General features: G+C 36.2%; 1 protein-coding gene across 4 annotated transcripts in view; it reads right to left on the bottom strand.

Annotated features, from left to right (window-relative positions):
• VAV3 (vav 3 guanine nucleotide exchange factor) overlaps positions 1-16,448 on the bottom strand; it is a 408,117-nt gene that overhangs the window by 53,541 nt on the left and 338,128 nt on the right. For all 4 annotated transcript variants that reach the window (XM_011968871.1, XM_011968873.1, XM_011968874.1 and 1 more), the window contains one exon: positions 13,462-13,598. In XM_011968871.1, coding sequence (XP_011824261.1) covers positions 13,462-13,598 — 137 coding nt within the window. The remainder of the gene's footprint in view (positions 1-13,461; positions 13,599-16,448) is intronic.

Here is a 16,448-nt window from a genome sequence, read left to right as displayed (position 1 = left end):
GAGGTATCTTGGGTCTTCCTCAATCAAACCTGCTCTGAGAAAAGGGCTCATGATTTTTACCCTGATGATTATTTAAATCAATCAATCTCTTCAGAATTGATCATTTGCATTTTTATGTCTAATTATGAAGTAAAAAGTTTAATCTCTGATTAAAGAAATTTCAAAAACTGGGTATGAGAATTGAGAAGGCAGAATAGTCTTCCATGAGACCATACGTGCCAGTGAGACTCTTCACATTAAATACGGGGAAGAGGAAACCTAAAAACAAAACCAGAATCAAAAAATACCTGATTATCATTTTCCATTTCTGGAAAATAAAGCATATCTTTCAAAATCATTAATCATTATACCCAAATACACTTTTTTCTCCTTTTCAATCTCTTTTCAACTTTACTTCCTATGATTCTCACAACACTCCATGAGTCATTTAAGAATTAAAATCTCATTTTATAGATGAGAAATTTGAGGAAACAATGTTAAGTAGTTTCAAAATTATTCTGAGAGAAAAAAGACACATTTAAATCTGACAAGATGAATAAATACTTTAATGGTCTTTCAAATGACACCATAAAGTATAATTTAATAAACAACTCACTTTAAAACTTGTAAGTAACACTTTACGGAGATCATAACTCTGAATAGACTTATTCATTCCAGACCTATGGACTGAATGCCTATTTCATTCTAGGAACTGAGATAAAGTAATGAAAGTCATAGCTCTTATATTTCTGGAGTGCTCTAACCAGGCAGGAAGAAGGATAAAAAGACCCTCAGGACACAGTATGATGGGTGTTATGATAGAAACCCTTTTGGTTCTGAGAAGACCTCACAAAAGGTGACTCAGTATTGTGCCTTGATGATAAAGAAGGATTTAGCTGACAGAATGGGGGCAAAAGGGAAAATCCAGGAAGAGGGTAACATATACACCAATAGTTGGAGCTTTGAGAAAACAGGTCTCCTGTGAAAAAGATCCCCCTAATCAGCCCTTCATTTTTTTTATTCAGCTTAAAATGAAGAAAAAAATACTTGTAAAAAAAGAGAGTCACTCGGACTGTCTGAAGACCAAATACAGCAGTCCCGTGGGAGGTAAAAATTCTTGACAAGGTAAACTAAGACAAGGGCCAGTTTACAGAACATTCATCACCATTGTGTCTGGATGGCTGAGAGGATGGTAGTGGGGAACCCAGCACCTGGTTGCCCCTGGCCAAGTCAAGAGCCCACCACCCCCCAGGTTCATTGCCTCTGAAATCAGCACGACTAGAAATGCTTCCTTCCTCCTGAGAACCTCCAAGTTCTCTCTAAGCTCAACTTACTGTCTGACTTTTTATTTTCTGTGTGACTCTTCCTGTTACACAAAAAGTTATACATAAAGTGATGCTTTGTTTCCTAATTTTTCTACCAAAAAAGAACAAAACTGCCTTTAAAAGTGTGTTTTCCTTAGAGGTGTTAGAGAATTAAATGACTCTCCTAAAACAAAGTACAATGGTCTAACATATAGAACTAAAGTAGGAGACCAAAAAGTCTGAAAAGGACTTTAGTTTTAATTCTACAACTGCAATTTTATAAACAGGTGATAAATTTGGCCCTTTAAAGTCACAGTTCTAGACGGAGGTAACACGACTTTCCATTTACCCTCTTTATGAAGACCTTGTGAATTAATCAGAATGTGGGTAAAAACATTTTCACTCCTTAGAATAAAGATCATGTAGATGCGTGATTAGTAAGCGTGAAGTTTCACAACTATTTTCTAAGTTATTTAACTTTCATTGTGGATAAAAATATATATTATTTTTGGCACTGATTACAGTTCTACTGCTTATAATTGCCTTTTGGTTCCAATTAGCTTACAAAATTCTCCCTGTGGAACATTTGAATATTCGTAAATGACAATGGAGCAAATAAAACCCCATGATATAAGACACAGAATCCTCATTGTTTCACAGCCTTTATTCTAAGAAGAAAACACATGTAAAGCATTCTATTATAGTAGAAACCATAGATGATGCGGCTTAATTTTACATTTGCCTGTTTCTCTGTCTTGCCCTCTCTTCCTTTGTGATAAGTATAGTTTATCTTTTCTGGAAAAATAAAGTTTGTAATATGAATAATTTCTTCCAGTATGAAGGATATTCTCAGGAGTTACTAAGACTTTATTATCACATATTGTAACAAAGACTTAAAAGCAACATGTTTATCATCATCAATTGGATGACATGATCAGAATTGTCCTGTATGTTGTTACGCTCAGTAAAAACTATGCCTTACACCTGCACTAGAAAATGTGCCCCAAACAGCCAATTTCCTATTTTATATTCATTTCACTCGAAGACAATTTTATAGAGCTTTCAAGGAAAGAGGAAGAAAAAAAAAGAAGAGACGACAAAGAAGAAAAGAAAATGCTGCCAAAATGAATCCTTCAATGTGAAGATCGAACAGAGTACATTTTTACAGCTCAATTGATAATTCATTGTTTGAAAGAAGTAATAATGAAAATGCCGATAGCCCATTCATTCAATAGCATTAGAAATTACTGTTGTTATAATAATAATGCAGACTAAATTAATAGCTATTCAAAGAAAGAAAGTTCCTGATATATAGTAGAGGATAATTTGTATTCTCCTGACATAGCATATGTGGAAAACATGACAGTCTACTACAAAATCTGACTTCCCACACTAATGAGTGAAGTCATTCACTTGCAAAAACAGAGAAAACAGGTTAGAAGGCATAACTTCTCAAAAATTTCCAAATAAGCCAAAGCACCTAACTAGTACAAAAGACATTTTTGAAATAAAATACAAAGCCATTGTAACATTGCAATAAGTTTTCTAGATTTTTATCTATAGGTTTAATGCTAGATATATTTGCAACAATATGAGTTACAAAAACCTTAATTAAAAAACTCAAAATGAAAACCAGGTGCATCACCTCTCCTGAGTTCTGATCATTCCTTACATCATGGAGGCCTCCAGGTTAGAAACTGGTTCTCTAGTTTCTGGTTCTCCCAACATGAAACACAGTCAGTCACATAGTAGGCACTTTATAAGTATCTGAATGGATGAATGGTAGGATAAAAGAATGGAAGAATGGATGGGAGGATGGATGGATGGATAGGAGCCATTATTTAATGGGTACTGTGCTAGAATTCCTTTGTGTATTTGTTTTATTTTGCATGTGGTGATTGCTACTTCCACTATACAGATAAAATTGAGGCCCTCTTCAGAGTAAGTAATCTATTTAAAGTCACACTGCTAATAGATGGCAGAGTCAGTAACATTCAGCAAAATAAACTATCATTTCCTAAACACGTAACTGGCTTCTCCAGAGCTAAGCATGTATACTCTGAAGATTAGGAAGGAACCAGAAAGAGGTGCTTAAAAACTATGTTGTTGAAAACAATTAAAAAACATTCCCAGTGGGGGAGTCACATAGGTTAGGATTCAGGTCATAAAGTACATGTCTTGAGTATGAAAATCAGCAAATTGACATAAAAGGGGCCACTGTAAACATGCCTAAAGACACACATGGCTTCAAAGGGTCAACCAGTACATGACTCCACATTTAGACCCAATAAGGAGGAAAGGTTTTTGTTCAGAATTTTTTTAAAAAACATAGCATTGTAGATCATGCCATTGAGTAAGTGCAGATTCAACCCAGTTTCCTACATGTACCTTCCATATGTCCAGTCTATGAAACAAAAGCTAATTTAATCATGACAGCCTTGAAACACTGTAAGATCTTAAAGTGCTTTTTCAATTAGAGAAGACTATATCAAGTTCAGTACAAAGATTGTTTAGCAAGTGGTTTTTTAAATCATGCACTAATTTGTCAAAAAGGTACCCCTTATTTGGTAACTATCAAAGCCAAAGTATTGTAACACCTTATTTTGTAGCTACGTTTAATAATACCAATTACCAACCAGTGAGCTGGAGATAATATCAAAATTACCATGGAATCTTACCAATTAGATCATCAAATCAATGGCTCACATTAGACTCATCTGGGGTTTTATACAACTTACTTATGCCTAGGCTCAATCAAGGCTACCTGTGTCTTAATCTCTGGAAGTGAGGCTGTGTGTCGACATTATTGCAAAGCTCCCCAGGTGATTCATTCAGGGGGGTAAGCACTGCTCTGGTATAGCCCCGCTCATGTAACACATGCAGAAACTAAGCTATATAGTGATTAAATGTCTTGACCGAAGCCATATAGCTATTTGGCTACAGATACATGACTTGGATTTAGTTCTTCTCATACTGCCAGTGGTTCATTTCAATAAAACTAGCATTTGTTGGCTAAAAATTATTTGATTGGCTTAGAAGTATCTGTAACACAATTCTGATCCAAGTTACATCTGTGTGGGAAACACGAGATGAACTTTCAATATATGTGCAAAAAGTCAAACATATTACTGGCTGCTGGCAAGCAAAAATGGTTCTTCTAAAGACAGGAGACCTAATATCAAACCAATAATAGAAATTGATAATTGAAGTGTGAGCAGTGTCTGAGTAGTGAACAGAGTTTGCACTCAATGCATACTTGCTATCTGAAATAAATGTGCTAATTGGTTTTCTCTGTTCGAAACATTAGCCTTGTTTCTGATCATTACATATACCCCAAACATACCCACATATCTTGTCATCCAAGGGTTCTCATTTGTCCTATGATTCTCCTAAGTGTCTCCAAAACCATTCTAATACTATACCAGAAAATCTTCAAGTTTATAGGCTGCTGAAAGGAAACGACAACTAATAATGTCTTTCTTTTTGTCTAGAAAGAATAGGAGGCAGTAACATTCAGTAAAAAATGGCACTGGGCTAGTTGTCCCAGAATCTCAATTATAGTTCTACTTTTAACATCATGTGGCTCTGAGGAATGAAGGAAATAATGAATCTCAAAACATGAAAATAATTGAAAGCACCATCTAAAACTAGTGTGATAGGAAAAAATAGTGAATAAATGAAAAAAAAAGATACTATACACAATTAAGTTTTACAAATCTAAGGTTTAAGAAGAAAAGATGGAAAGGAACACAGAGCTTGGTTAGAAAAATATGAATTCCAAAATTATCTTTTTAAAGCTAAATGCCTCTAAGCACACATTTGGCTAGGTTCTAGGACTCCTGCGTGACCTTCAGAGTGATCTCAAACATCAAACTTTTCAAGCCATTTATATGCACCAAGATCTTCAACATTTTGTGGTTGGCTTGACTACTTCCTGTCCCTTTCTTTGTTATGAAAAACTGATTGGCTTTCAGTGCCCTTGGAAGACCTCAGAAAACCAGTTTATTCTTAGGGCTGCTCATACGGCTTCAAAATGTTTTCTGTCTGTGGCACACTGTTATTTTGGTATCCTGGTGAACCACACCTACTGGGATTTGATTGGTATGGTCCCCTTCCTCTTGTATCTGGGCTGGACATGTCTTGCTTTAACCAACAAAAAGTGGCAAAAGTAATTCTGCACCAGTTCTGGTGTTTAGGTGTAAGACGGTCCAGCAGTTTCCACTTTTACACTCTTGGGAGCCAGTTACCATATAGTAAGTCTAAGTACCCTGAGATCACCATGCTGTGAGGAAGATAAGGAGCCACTGAAGAGGTCAATGTGCAGAGAGCCTCCACTGAGTTCCTAGACAAAGGCTAACACTAACTGCCAATCCTGTGGACACGGGCATTCGGGATCTTTCAGCAGCTCCCAGCGCCCCAACCATGAACTGAAGCAGAAGAACCATCTTATCATCCATAGCATTATGAGAAATAATAAATTGTTGTACAATAATCACAAAACTGAAACACTGTCACAAGTTTGACGATGACAGTGAAAGAAACTCACAAACCTAGTTTCTTTAATTAGCATAAAGACAGCCACCATCCCAATATCCCTAAGGTGCATGAAGTTTAGGAAGGCAGCATGAGCTTCATCATAAACAACATGATTGTAAAACAAGTGCTAGAGTGTAATAGTAAAGAGCTTGGACTCTTGGCCAGAATTCCTATGTCTGAATCACAGCTCTGCTAAGTTACTAGCTATATGTCTTTGGGCAGGCTATTCAACCTCACAGTGGCTCAGTTCACTCATCCATAAAATGAGGATAATAATAGTAATTCATTTCATATTATTTTCATTAGTATGATATGTATTAACAAAGGTATTCTTAAAACTCTACCCTGTACATAAAAATGTACAGTGAATATCAGTTGTTGGTGCTACTGTTGTCATCATTACTATAAGGAAAGAATAAATAAGAGAGAATTCTGCCTGGTTAGAAGACACTGAAAATCAAAAATGCATTTAATACATCTACCATACTGAACATAATAGTTTAGCTTAGCCTACCTTAAACATGCTCAAAACAATTAGCCTGCAGTTGCTCAAAATAATATAACACAAAGTTTATTTTATAATAAAGTACTGAATAGCTGATATAATTTATTGAATACCGTACTGAAAGTGAAAAACAGAATGGTTGCATGGGTCCTCCAAGTATAGTTTCTACTGCATGTGTATCATTTTACACCATCGTGAAGTTGAAAAATCAGTAAATCAAACCATCATAAGTCAAGGACCATCTGTATTTTGGACTGACTGAAAATGAAAATACAGAGCTCTGCAAAATTTTGGGAAGGCACCAAAGTAGCACTTAGAAAGAAATTTGCAGTACTAACTATATTAGCAAAAGAAAGGAAAGTACACAAATCAGTGAGCAAACACCCTACCTTAACAAACTAGCAAAAGAAGAGCAAATTAAGCCCAAAAGAATAGATAGAAAGTAATAAAAATCAGAGCAAAAATCGATGATACAGGAGAAAAAAACAATAGAACCAATAAAACCAAAAGCTGGTTCTATTAGAAGATCAATAAAATGTATACCTATCTAGTCGGGTTGACCAGGCAAAAAAAGATACATTAGTGATATTGGGAATGAGACAGATAATACAACCACAGATTCCACAGATATTAAAAGGATAATGAAGAAACATTATGAATAAAAATTCATGCCATTAAATTTGACAACTTAGACAAAATGGACAAATTCCTTGAAAACCACAAACTACCAAACTCACTCAAGGGGAAGCAAATAACCTGAATAGCCCTATGTTTGCTTTATAATTTTATTTTTTTTTTAACTTCTAGGCCAGGTGTGCTGACTCACGCCTGTAATCCTAGCACTTTGGGAGGCTGAGGAGGGCAGATCACTTGAGGTCAGGAGTTTGACACCAGCCTGGGCAACATGGTGAAACTTCGTTTCTACTAAAAGTACAAAAATTAGCTGGGCAGGCATGGTGACGTTCACCTGTAATCCCAGCTACTCCTGTGGCTGAGGCATGAGAATTACTTGAACCCAGGAGGCAGAGGTTGTGGTGAGCCGAGATCCTGCCACTGCACTCCAGCCTATCCACCCTGGGCGACAGAGCGAGACTCCGTCTCAAAATAAACAAACAACAAAACAAAACCTTCTACTAAGCAAACTCTAGGCCTAAATAGCTTCCCTAGTAAATTCCACAAAACACTTTGGGAAGAAATAATGCTAATTCTATAAATCTCTTTTAGAAAATTGAAGAGAAGGGACTAGATCCCAACTCATTCCTTGAACATTACATTATTACCCAAACCAGGCAAAGATATTACATGAAAATAAAACAAAATATAAAAAGGGTAATATATAATTGCTATTTGGGATTTAATCATAGAAAAGAAATGTTGATTTAACATATGAAAATCAAATTTGCCACATTAATAAAAACAAAAAAAATTTTATCATCATTTCAATGGATGCAGAAGAGCATTTGACAAAAATCCAACATCTATTACTGATGAAAACTTGCAGCAAACTAGGAATAGAAGGCAATGTCCTCAACTTGATGAAGGGCATTTATGAGAAATTGCAGATAATGTCATACTTAATGGTAAGAGACTTAATGTTTTTCTCTAAGATCAGGAATAAGGCAAGGATATACTCTCTCATGACTTCTATTTGATATTTTACTGGACATTCTAGCCATTGCAACAAGTCAAGGAAAAGAAATAAAAGGCAATCAGATCGCAAAAGAAGTAGTAAAACTCTGTATTCATTGGCAACGTGATGTCTACATTAAAAAACCTGTTGGAATCTACACATGGAAAGCTACAAGAACTAGTAAGTGAATATAATAAGAGTTAAAGAATAAGGGATCAACATACAAAAATCAACTATATTTCTATATCTCACAATTTACAATAGAACTTAAAATTTTAAAACTCATTTATAATAGCATCAAAATGAAATGCGAAATAATTACAGATAAATATGACAAAAGATGTATATGACCTTAACTCTGAAAACTGAAAAACACTTCTGAGAATTAAAGGCCTAAATAAATGAGGAGTATAGTATGTTCAGTGATTGGAAGACTCAATCTTGTTAGGATGTCAATTTTCCAATATTGATCTACAATTCCATGTGATCCCAATCAAAATCTCAACAAGCTTTTTTTATTGGTGAAGTTGATAAGGTGATTGCAAAATTCATAGACACACAAAGGACCAAAAAAACTCAAAACACCTATGAAAAAAGGAAAAGAATAAATTTGGAGGACTAACATTGTCTGACTTCAAGACATCTTATTAGCTGCAGTAATCAAGACAGCATCACATTGGTATAAAGATAGAGAAAGAAATCAATGTAACAAAATAGAATACAGAAACAGACCTACAGATATATAAAGATATGTATACACACATATAAAGATATATATACACACACATAAAATATACACACAAAGACACATACACACATATATAAAGATATATATACACACATATATAGATACATATACATAAATATATGTGTACATACACATAAAGATATAAATACACACATATGTATGGACAACACATTATCTACAAATGTACAAAGACAATCCAGTGGAGAAATAATCGCATTTTCAACAAATGCTGCTGGAACACCTAGATATCCATATGTAAAAAAACCTTGCCATTAGTACCATATTAAAACAAAAAAACAAAAAAAACAAGCATATGAAAAAAAAAACTCTGAGGGAGTGAACAGGCAACCTACAGAATAGCGAAAATTTCTGCAATCTACCCATCTGACAAAGGGCTAATATTCAGAATCTACAAGGAATTTAAATAAATTTACAAGAAAAAATTAAATAACCCCATCAAAAAGTGGGCGAAGGATATGAACAGACACTTCTCAAAAGAAGACATTTATGCAGCCAACAGACACATGAAAAAATGCTCATCATCACTGGCCATCAGAGAAATGCAAACCAAAACCACAATGAGATACCATCTCACACCAGTTAGAATGGCAATCATTAAAAAGTCAGGAAACAACAGGTGCTGGAGAGGATGTGGAGAAATACAAACACCTTTACACTGCTGGTGGGACTGTAAACTAGTTCAACCATTGTGGAAGACTGTGGCGATTCCTCAAGGATCTAGAACTAGAAATATCACTTGACCCAGCCATCCCATTACTGGGTATATACCCAAAGGATTATAACTCATGCCGCTATAAAGACACATGCATGTGTATGTTTATTGCGGCACTATTCACAATCGCAAAGACTTGGAACCAACCCAAATGTCCATCAGTGACAGACTGAATTAAGAAAATGTGGCACATATACACCATGGAATACTATGCAGCCATAAAAAAAGGATGAGTTCATGTCCTTTGTAGGGGCATGGATGAAGCTGGAAACCATCATTCTCAGCAAACTATCACAAGGACAGAAAACCAAACACCACATGTTCTCACTCATAGGTGGGAACTGAACAATGAGAACACATGGACACAGGGTGGGGAATACCACACACCGGGGCCTGTCATGGGGTAGTGGGAGGAGGGAGGGATAGCATTAGGAGATATAACTAATGTAAATGACGAGTTAATGGGTGCAGCACACCAACATGGCACATGTATACAGATGTAACAAACCTGCACATTGTGCACATGTACCCTAGAACTTAAAGTATGAAAAAATAAAATAAAATAAAGTGGCCTAATGAGTTAAAAAATAAAAACCTCAAAATGAATCATAAATCTAAATGTAAAACCTAAAATTATAAGGCTTCCAGAAGATAACAAAGGAGAATGTCTTTGTAACTTTGGGGTAGGCAAAGATTTGTTAGATGTAATACCTTTAGCATGATCCATATAAAGAACAAATTAACAAATTGGACTACATAAAAGGTAAAAACTTCTGCTCTATGTATGACATTATCAAGAAAATAAAAAAAAAGCAAGTCACAGGTTAGGAGAAATATATGGAAATAAAATGTTTTATAAAGGACTTTTACCCAAAATATCTAGGGAGCTCTCAAAGCCAAATAATAAAAAAAATGCATGACTCATTAAAAAATCTGACAAAATATTTGAACAAGCACTTCACCAGCAAAATTATATAGATGGTAAATAAGCACACAAAAAGATGTTCAGCATTATTAATGAATTAATGATTAACAAAATGCAAATCAAAACTACAATGAGACACCACTATATACCTGCTGGGATAAATACAATTTAAAATACTGGCTCATGCTTGTAATCCTAGCTACTTGGCGGGCTGAGGTGGGAGGGATGCTTGAGGCCAGGAGTTCAAGAACAGCCTGGGCAACTTAGCTAGACACTATCTCTAAAAAATTAGCCAGGCATGGTGACACATGCCTGTTGTTCCAACTACTCAGGAGGCTGAGATGGGAAGATGGTTTGAGCCCAGGAGTTTGAGGCTACAGTGAGTTATGACTGTACCACTATACTCCAGCCTGGGCAATAGAGCAAGACCCTGTATTTAAAAAAAAAAAAAAAAAAAAAAAAAAAAAAAAAAAAAAAAAAGAATGACCATACCAAATGTTGGCAAGGATAAGAGGCACCCAGAACTCTCAAATACAACTAGGAGAAATGTAACATGGTATAGGCACTTTGAAAAACAATTATCTATATATGATCTATACATTCCTCTCTTGGCATTAGTACCTAAGAAAAATAAAAGCATTATGTCCATACAAAGATTTATATTTGAATGTTCATAGAAGCTTTATTCGCAATAGCCAAAAACTAGTAGCAACCTGAAAGTCCATCAACACGCTAACGGTTAAACAAATTGTGCTAGCTCCACACATGGAATGATGATCAGCAACAAAAAGAAAGAGCTATTGTTATACATAGCAACATGATGGAATCTCAGGATAATCATGTTGTGTGAAATAAGCCACAAAAAATTATACATACTATGTGATGCACATCAAATTCTTAAAAAAACAAACTCATCTCTAGTCTGAAAGCAGAACAGTGGTTGCTGAGGGTTGTTGGGTGAGACGGAACAAAGCAACAGACAGGAGCATGATGGAGGGATTACCAAGGGGCACAAAAACCTTTAGGGATGATATTGGATATGTTGATTCTCCTGATTATACTGATGGTTTCACTTACATATATATATATATATGTGTGTGTGTGTGTGTGTGTGTTCAAACTTCTCAAATTGTACACTTAAGCTATGCACAATTTACCATCCATCTCAAAGTTTTTATATAAAGTTGCACTAATGATCCAAGAAGGAGTAGTTTCTGCAAGAGGTTGGCTTATGACTAGGACATGGAGTGGTAGAAATTGAGCATAGACTACTTCTCCAACAAGCTTAGCTTTGGTTGTGGAGAGGAAGAGGGTGAGAGAGTGTCTGGCATAACCAGACAAAAGGTTGAGTTATGTGTTTAATATGGGAGGAGACTGAGAATATTTACATGCTATAGAAAAGGAGCCAGTGGAGAGAATGAAGTTGAAAATTTAGGAGTCAAAATTCAGCTGATGGAATACAGGATAAAAAGTTCAAGAAGAAAGATAAGTCTTGAATGTGAAGAACTGTATGGCTACAAAGGCAGGTACGTTTTCTGGTTAGGCTGACAGACACAGAAGTGGTCTGAAGAAGACCTTTCCTTTTCTGGGAAGGATGAAGTTCGGAAGGAGTGGGATACTTAAGAAGAATGGTGGAGCTTTGGAAAATTCATTGGCTACCACAGTTGAAATGGTGGTTAGAGATAAATGTTCAATCTTTGGGCATTCTTATATTAAGATGACAGACAATAAAATAGATTTAAGCAAATAAAATAGCTGTCCCTTCCACATGTGCACAGTTGATTATTATCCAACAGTCTTTTCTCTGATTTCTCTCTTTTTACCTCTAACCACATTTCACTCGTGATAATCTGTTGATCCTCACTTATTTTTCCCTCAATGCACACTAGATTTTTTAACCAATTCTTTCCTCAACATCATTGAGAAATACTTCTAACATACACATGAAATTCAGGAATTTAATGAACAGCTTTATTCAATCTTAACATGATACCATATTTACCTAAGTTCAAAAAAAGTTTCAACCAAATAAAAAGGTCCACGGCCCAAGAGAGATTTCATCATGGGCAAACATCAATATGCTCACTTACTTTTTACATTTCACAGATTTTATGAATAATGCCCAGAGCACCTCTGAGAACTCCAGGTATTACCGTGGGTAGGCAAAAAGCAAATATGGTCAGAAATGGCCACAGGCAAGCTAATTAGGTAGTTCCCCTGAAGTGAACTGTTAATATATTAAAGCCATGCAAATTAGATCATACCCACAGGTCCTAGGTTTGGAAAAAATGCTCTGGTAAAGTAGGAATTTTTAATAAAAATGATAATTATGACCCCACAGCACTGATAGTATTTTTCTCTAGTGTTCCAATTTTTGTTCCCACTTTGGCATTAGTAAATATAAAAAAGGTTAATAAAAAATATTTTCTGCACATCATGTAATTTTTCTGAAGCTGAAAGCATGCAGTTTCTAAAGACAAGAGTCATTTTTCTTTAAGCAGTAATAAATCATGCACTAAATCTAACAAACTGTTGGATAGTGTCAGAGGCGTGTGAACCAGAGCAACTCCATCTTAAATAGGAGCTGGGTAAAAATGAGGCTGAAACCTACTCGGTTGCATTCCCAGAAAGTTAGGGCATTCTAAGTCACAGTATGAGACAGGAGGTTGGCACAAGATATAGGTCATAAAGACTTTGCTGATAAAACAGGTTGCAGTAAAGAAGCTGACTAAATCCCACCAAAACCAAGATGGCCACGAGAGTGACCTCTTGTCGTCCTCACTACTACACTGCCACCAGCGCCATGACAGTTTACAAATGCCATGGCAACGTCAGGAAGTTACCCAATGCGGTCTAAAAAGGGAAGGCATGAATGATCCACCCCTTGTTTAATATATCATCAAGAAATAACCATAAAAAGGGGCAACCAGCAACCCTCGGGGCTGTTCTGTCTATGGAGTAGCCATTCTTTTATTCCTTTACTTTCTTAATCAACTTGCTTTTGCTTTGCACTGTGGACTTGCCCTGAATTCTTTCTTAGACAAGATGTAAGAATCCTCTCTTGGGGCTGGATCAGGACTCCTTTCCTGTAACAATAGTACCTGCCAAAACAGACTGTGTGCATCTCCTCTCAGAAGTTCAACCGTATCCCCGGCCTGGAGGTGTAAAGGGGGTCCTTCATGAAGAGCTGGGGGTGGTGTTCCAGAATAGTTCCTAATGACCTGCATCTTTGGTAAACCTGAAAATAAGCCAAACAAGTTTTAGAATTGAAAAAACAATGATGTGTGAAGTCTACATGTACTTTACAAAAAAAAGCCATTATTAACATTAAAAGTGTTAATACCACCAAGTCCAAGTAAACATTTTAAGTAACTACAATAGAATGCTTTTCAACTTTCTCATTATATGAGAAGGTAATAGAATAAGACACATATTTATCCCGTGATCTCTGACATACTTTTCCTCTCCCTTACCATCAATCTCTTTTTAGTTGAAAAAATATTTCTCCTTCAGCTGATACCTGCTTCATAAAAAACACATCACGTACAGTTTAATGGAAAAGAATCAATTTTTTCAACAACTCTATCCTTTCTGCCTATTACTTTCCTCTTGGGCACTGGCTGATTTCATCACTGAGGAGGCTCACCCTTTCTGTGTATGTATCACATTGCCCAGTATATGGATCATATCTTAAGGTTATCTTTGTAATTCAAAAGCAAAAAGGTGATGGATGGGCCACTGCAATACTCAAGACATTTATATGGAGAAACTCTTCAGGCTCAAATTTAGGCTTGCAAAGCAGACCCAATAAAGGGAACATGTCTAAGCCAATAGCACCAATGATATTTGAAATACAGATCCATTCCTTCTCTTTGTATTTCTTTGAATGCACAATGAAGGCCTCAGTTCAATATTTCATTTTTGAGAGAACAGCAGCTTCAAATGAACATGGGTCTAGGTGCAGCAATACTGGTCACAATGAACAACCTCACAGTCACTTATTCGTTTACAGGTGAAACTGCTCCCAGCTAAGAGAAGTCCACTCATAAACATGATATTTTTTGCACATTAAAGGACTGAAGCCTTTATTATGCTTCAGAACTTTTTATTCTAATGATTAACCATGGTGAAGCTGTAACTGGCTGAAAATGCTGCACTAAACATATAAAGAAGGATGAATGACTGTCATTCGGTTCTAGATGTCTAAGTTACCTAGAAAAATCTCAAAAGCTAAATGAAATGCTTCAGCAAACAGTTTATTAAAGTCCTCAAAATTCTTTTGAACAACCATGCCAGAGGGAGAAAAACAAGTGTGGTTATAAACTGAACAGACTAGAAAAGTTTTAGTCAACACTTGTTTATCAATCCACAATCAGGAGGCAGAGGTTGAAAAACACTGTGCCCTTCACCCCAGTTTAGCTGCTGGGACTGCTGAGGCTTGTCAGGAGTTGCTACATCCTCCTTTGCTTCTGTTCTTGTGCCGCAGAACCCCCAGAGGGATGATTTTAATCTCACATTCAGGGAGTATTTCCCTACCAGATGTCATAAGGTCTCACCCTAACAGCAACAGCAGATTTCATTGACTTTCCCCTGAACAACACTCTATAAGAGAACTCCTCTCAGGTAAATGTTTAACAGACTTGCTCTCAATAAACTGCAAATGCCTTTAGTATACAGAGTTTATTTTACACATTCTATTAAGTTGCTACTGCTAATTTAAAATGAAACCTAAATATCCCATACACACAAGTGATTAAGAACTCCAACAGGTGGAAGAGGATGTAATGTAAAGCAGAATAATTTTTTAAATGGAGTCTGGTTTGCATGATAGTTAACTCCATGTTTAAGGGAGAGAACTGCAGTTCACCTCTGTTTTATTGAGCACATCTAGGGCAAGGAAAGCATCTCATTTGGTAGACTGCCTGGGTAATTTTGTTTTTCTGACAGTTTTAAATAGAGGCGGAAGTCAAGAAAGAATATCTTTTAAACCTCAAACAACTGATGTGGCCTCAAATACGGGGGCCAGTCCTGAGCCCTGGCCTTCACTGAGGTTTTCCATTGCCAAGAGCCACAGGGATAAAGGCGAGCAGCGCCATGTGACAAATGATGGAAAGAGCAGTTCCTTTATTGTCAACATGCCCAAGTCAATCATTCTTAAGAAGAAACAACTGAAAATTCATAGAGTGTTTAGGAAAAAATTAACTTTGATGGCATTTCACCACCCAAATATATATTAGGAATTAAAATACAGAAATGCCCAGGCTCCATAAGAGGCTGTAAGGTGTTAGGGATGGAGCAATGCTGTCTCATACGTCTTTTTGTAGATGGACTGGAAAGCCCACAACATGCCCATAACATGTAAAATTTAACATTACGAAGGGTACATACACTAGTATACTCCGGTCAAGTAATAGGACCTAGCTATGCTACAAAGTAGGAAAGATATACTGCTTTTCTAGTCCCACTTATTCCTAAGTGTTTTATTTACTCTGTCTTTTCTGGTATTGCTTTCTTCTTGGTCATGAGCTTCATTTAGGAAGTTCACCTAGTAGCACACTACTATAGGTATGTTGCTGACCTCATCCCCAAAGCAAAAATGTGTAAACCCTGCCAAGAATTATGCTTAAGCCCAGGTAATACCCACTAGGACATTGTTATTAACCTCTATTCAGCCATCATCAACTTACAAAGTACAGTGTTTCTTCAACTCATACGGTTTGTTGCGGAATGGGTTGTGAGTTTATGATATAATGGAATTTTTGTTGCTGCTGTTGTTGTTTTTTTTGGTCATTTGTTAGGGTTATCTTTGGCAATTTATTTCAGATAGTCAGCACTTCCCATTTCAGCATGATCTGTTGTCAGGAGTACAGAGATCAAAGGATAAAAGGAATGAAACAAGGGCACAGCGATATAATGAATTCCGACACCTTGCCCTTTGCTTCTGATTTTAGCATATAGTAGGTGTTCTACATTACAGGTGGGATAAATGGTTGCTTTCCAAAATGTCCTTTAATATTCTTCCTCTTATGAAAAAGGCACCATTACATTGCTAAGGACGTGAACACACTTGCATTAACTGAAAGATAAA

The sequence above is a fragment of the Mandrillus leucophaeus genome, unplaced genomic scaffold (genome assembly GCF_000951045.1).
Source record: "Mandrillus leucophaeus isolate KB7577 unplaced genomic scaffold, Mleu.le_1.0 Scaffold861, whole genome shotgun sequence".
Lineage (NCBI taxonomy): Eukaryota > Metazoa > Chordata > Mammalia > Primates > Cercopithecidae > Mandrillus > Mandrillus leucophaeus.
This window is presented reverse-complemented; position numbering and strand designations above follow the sequence as displayed.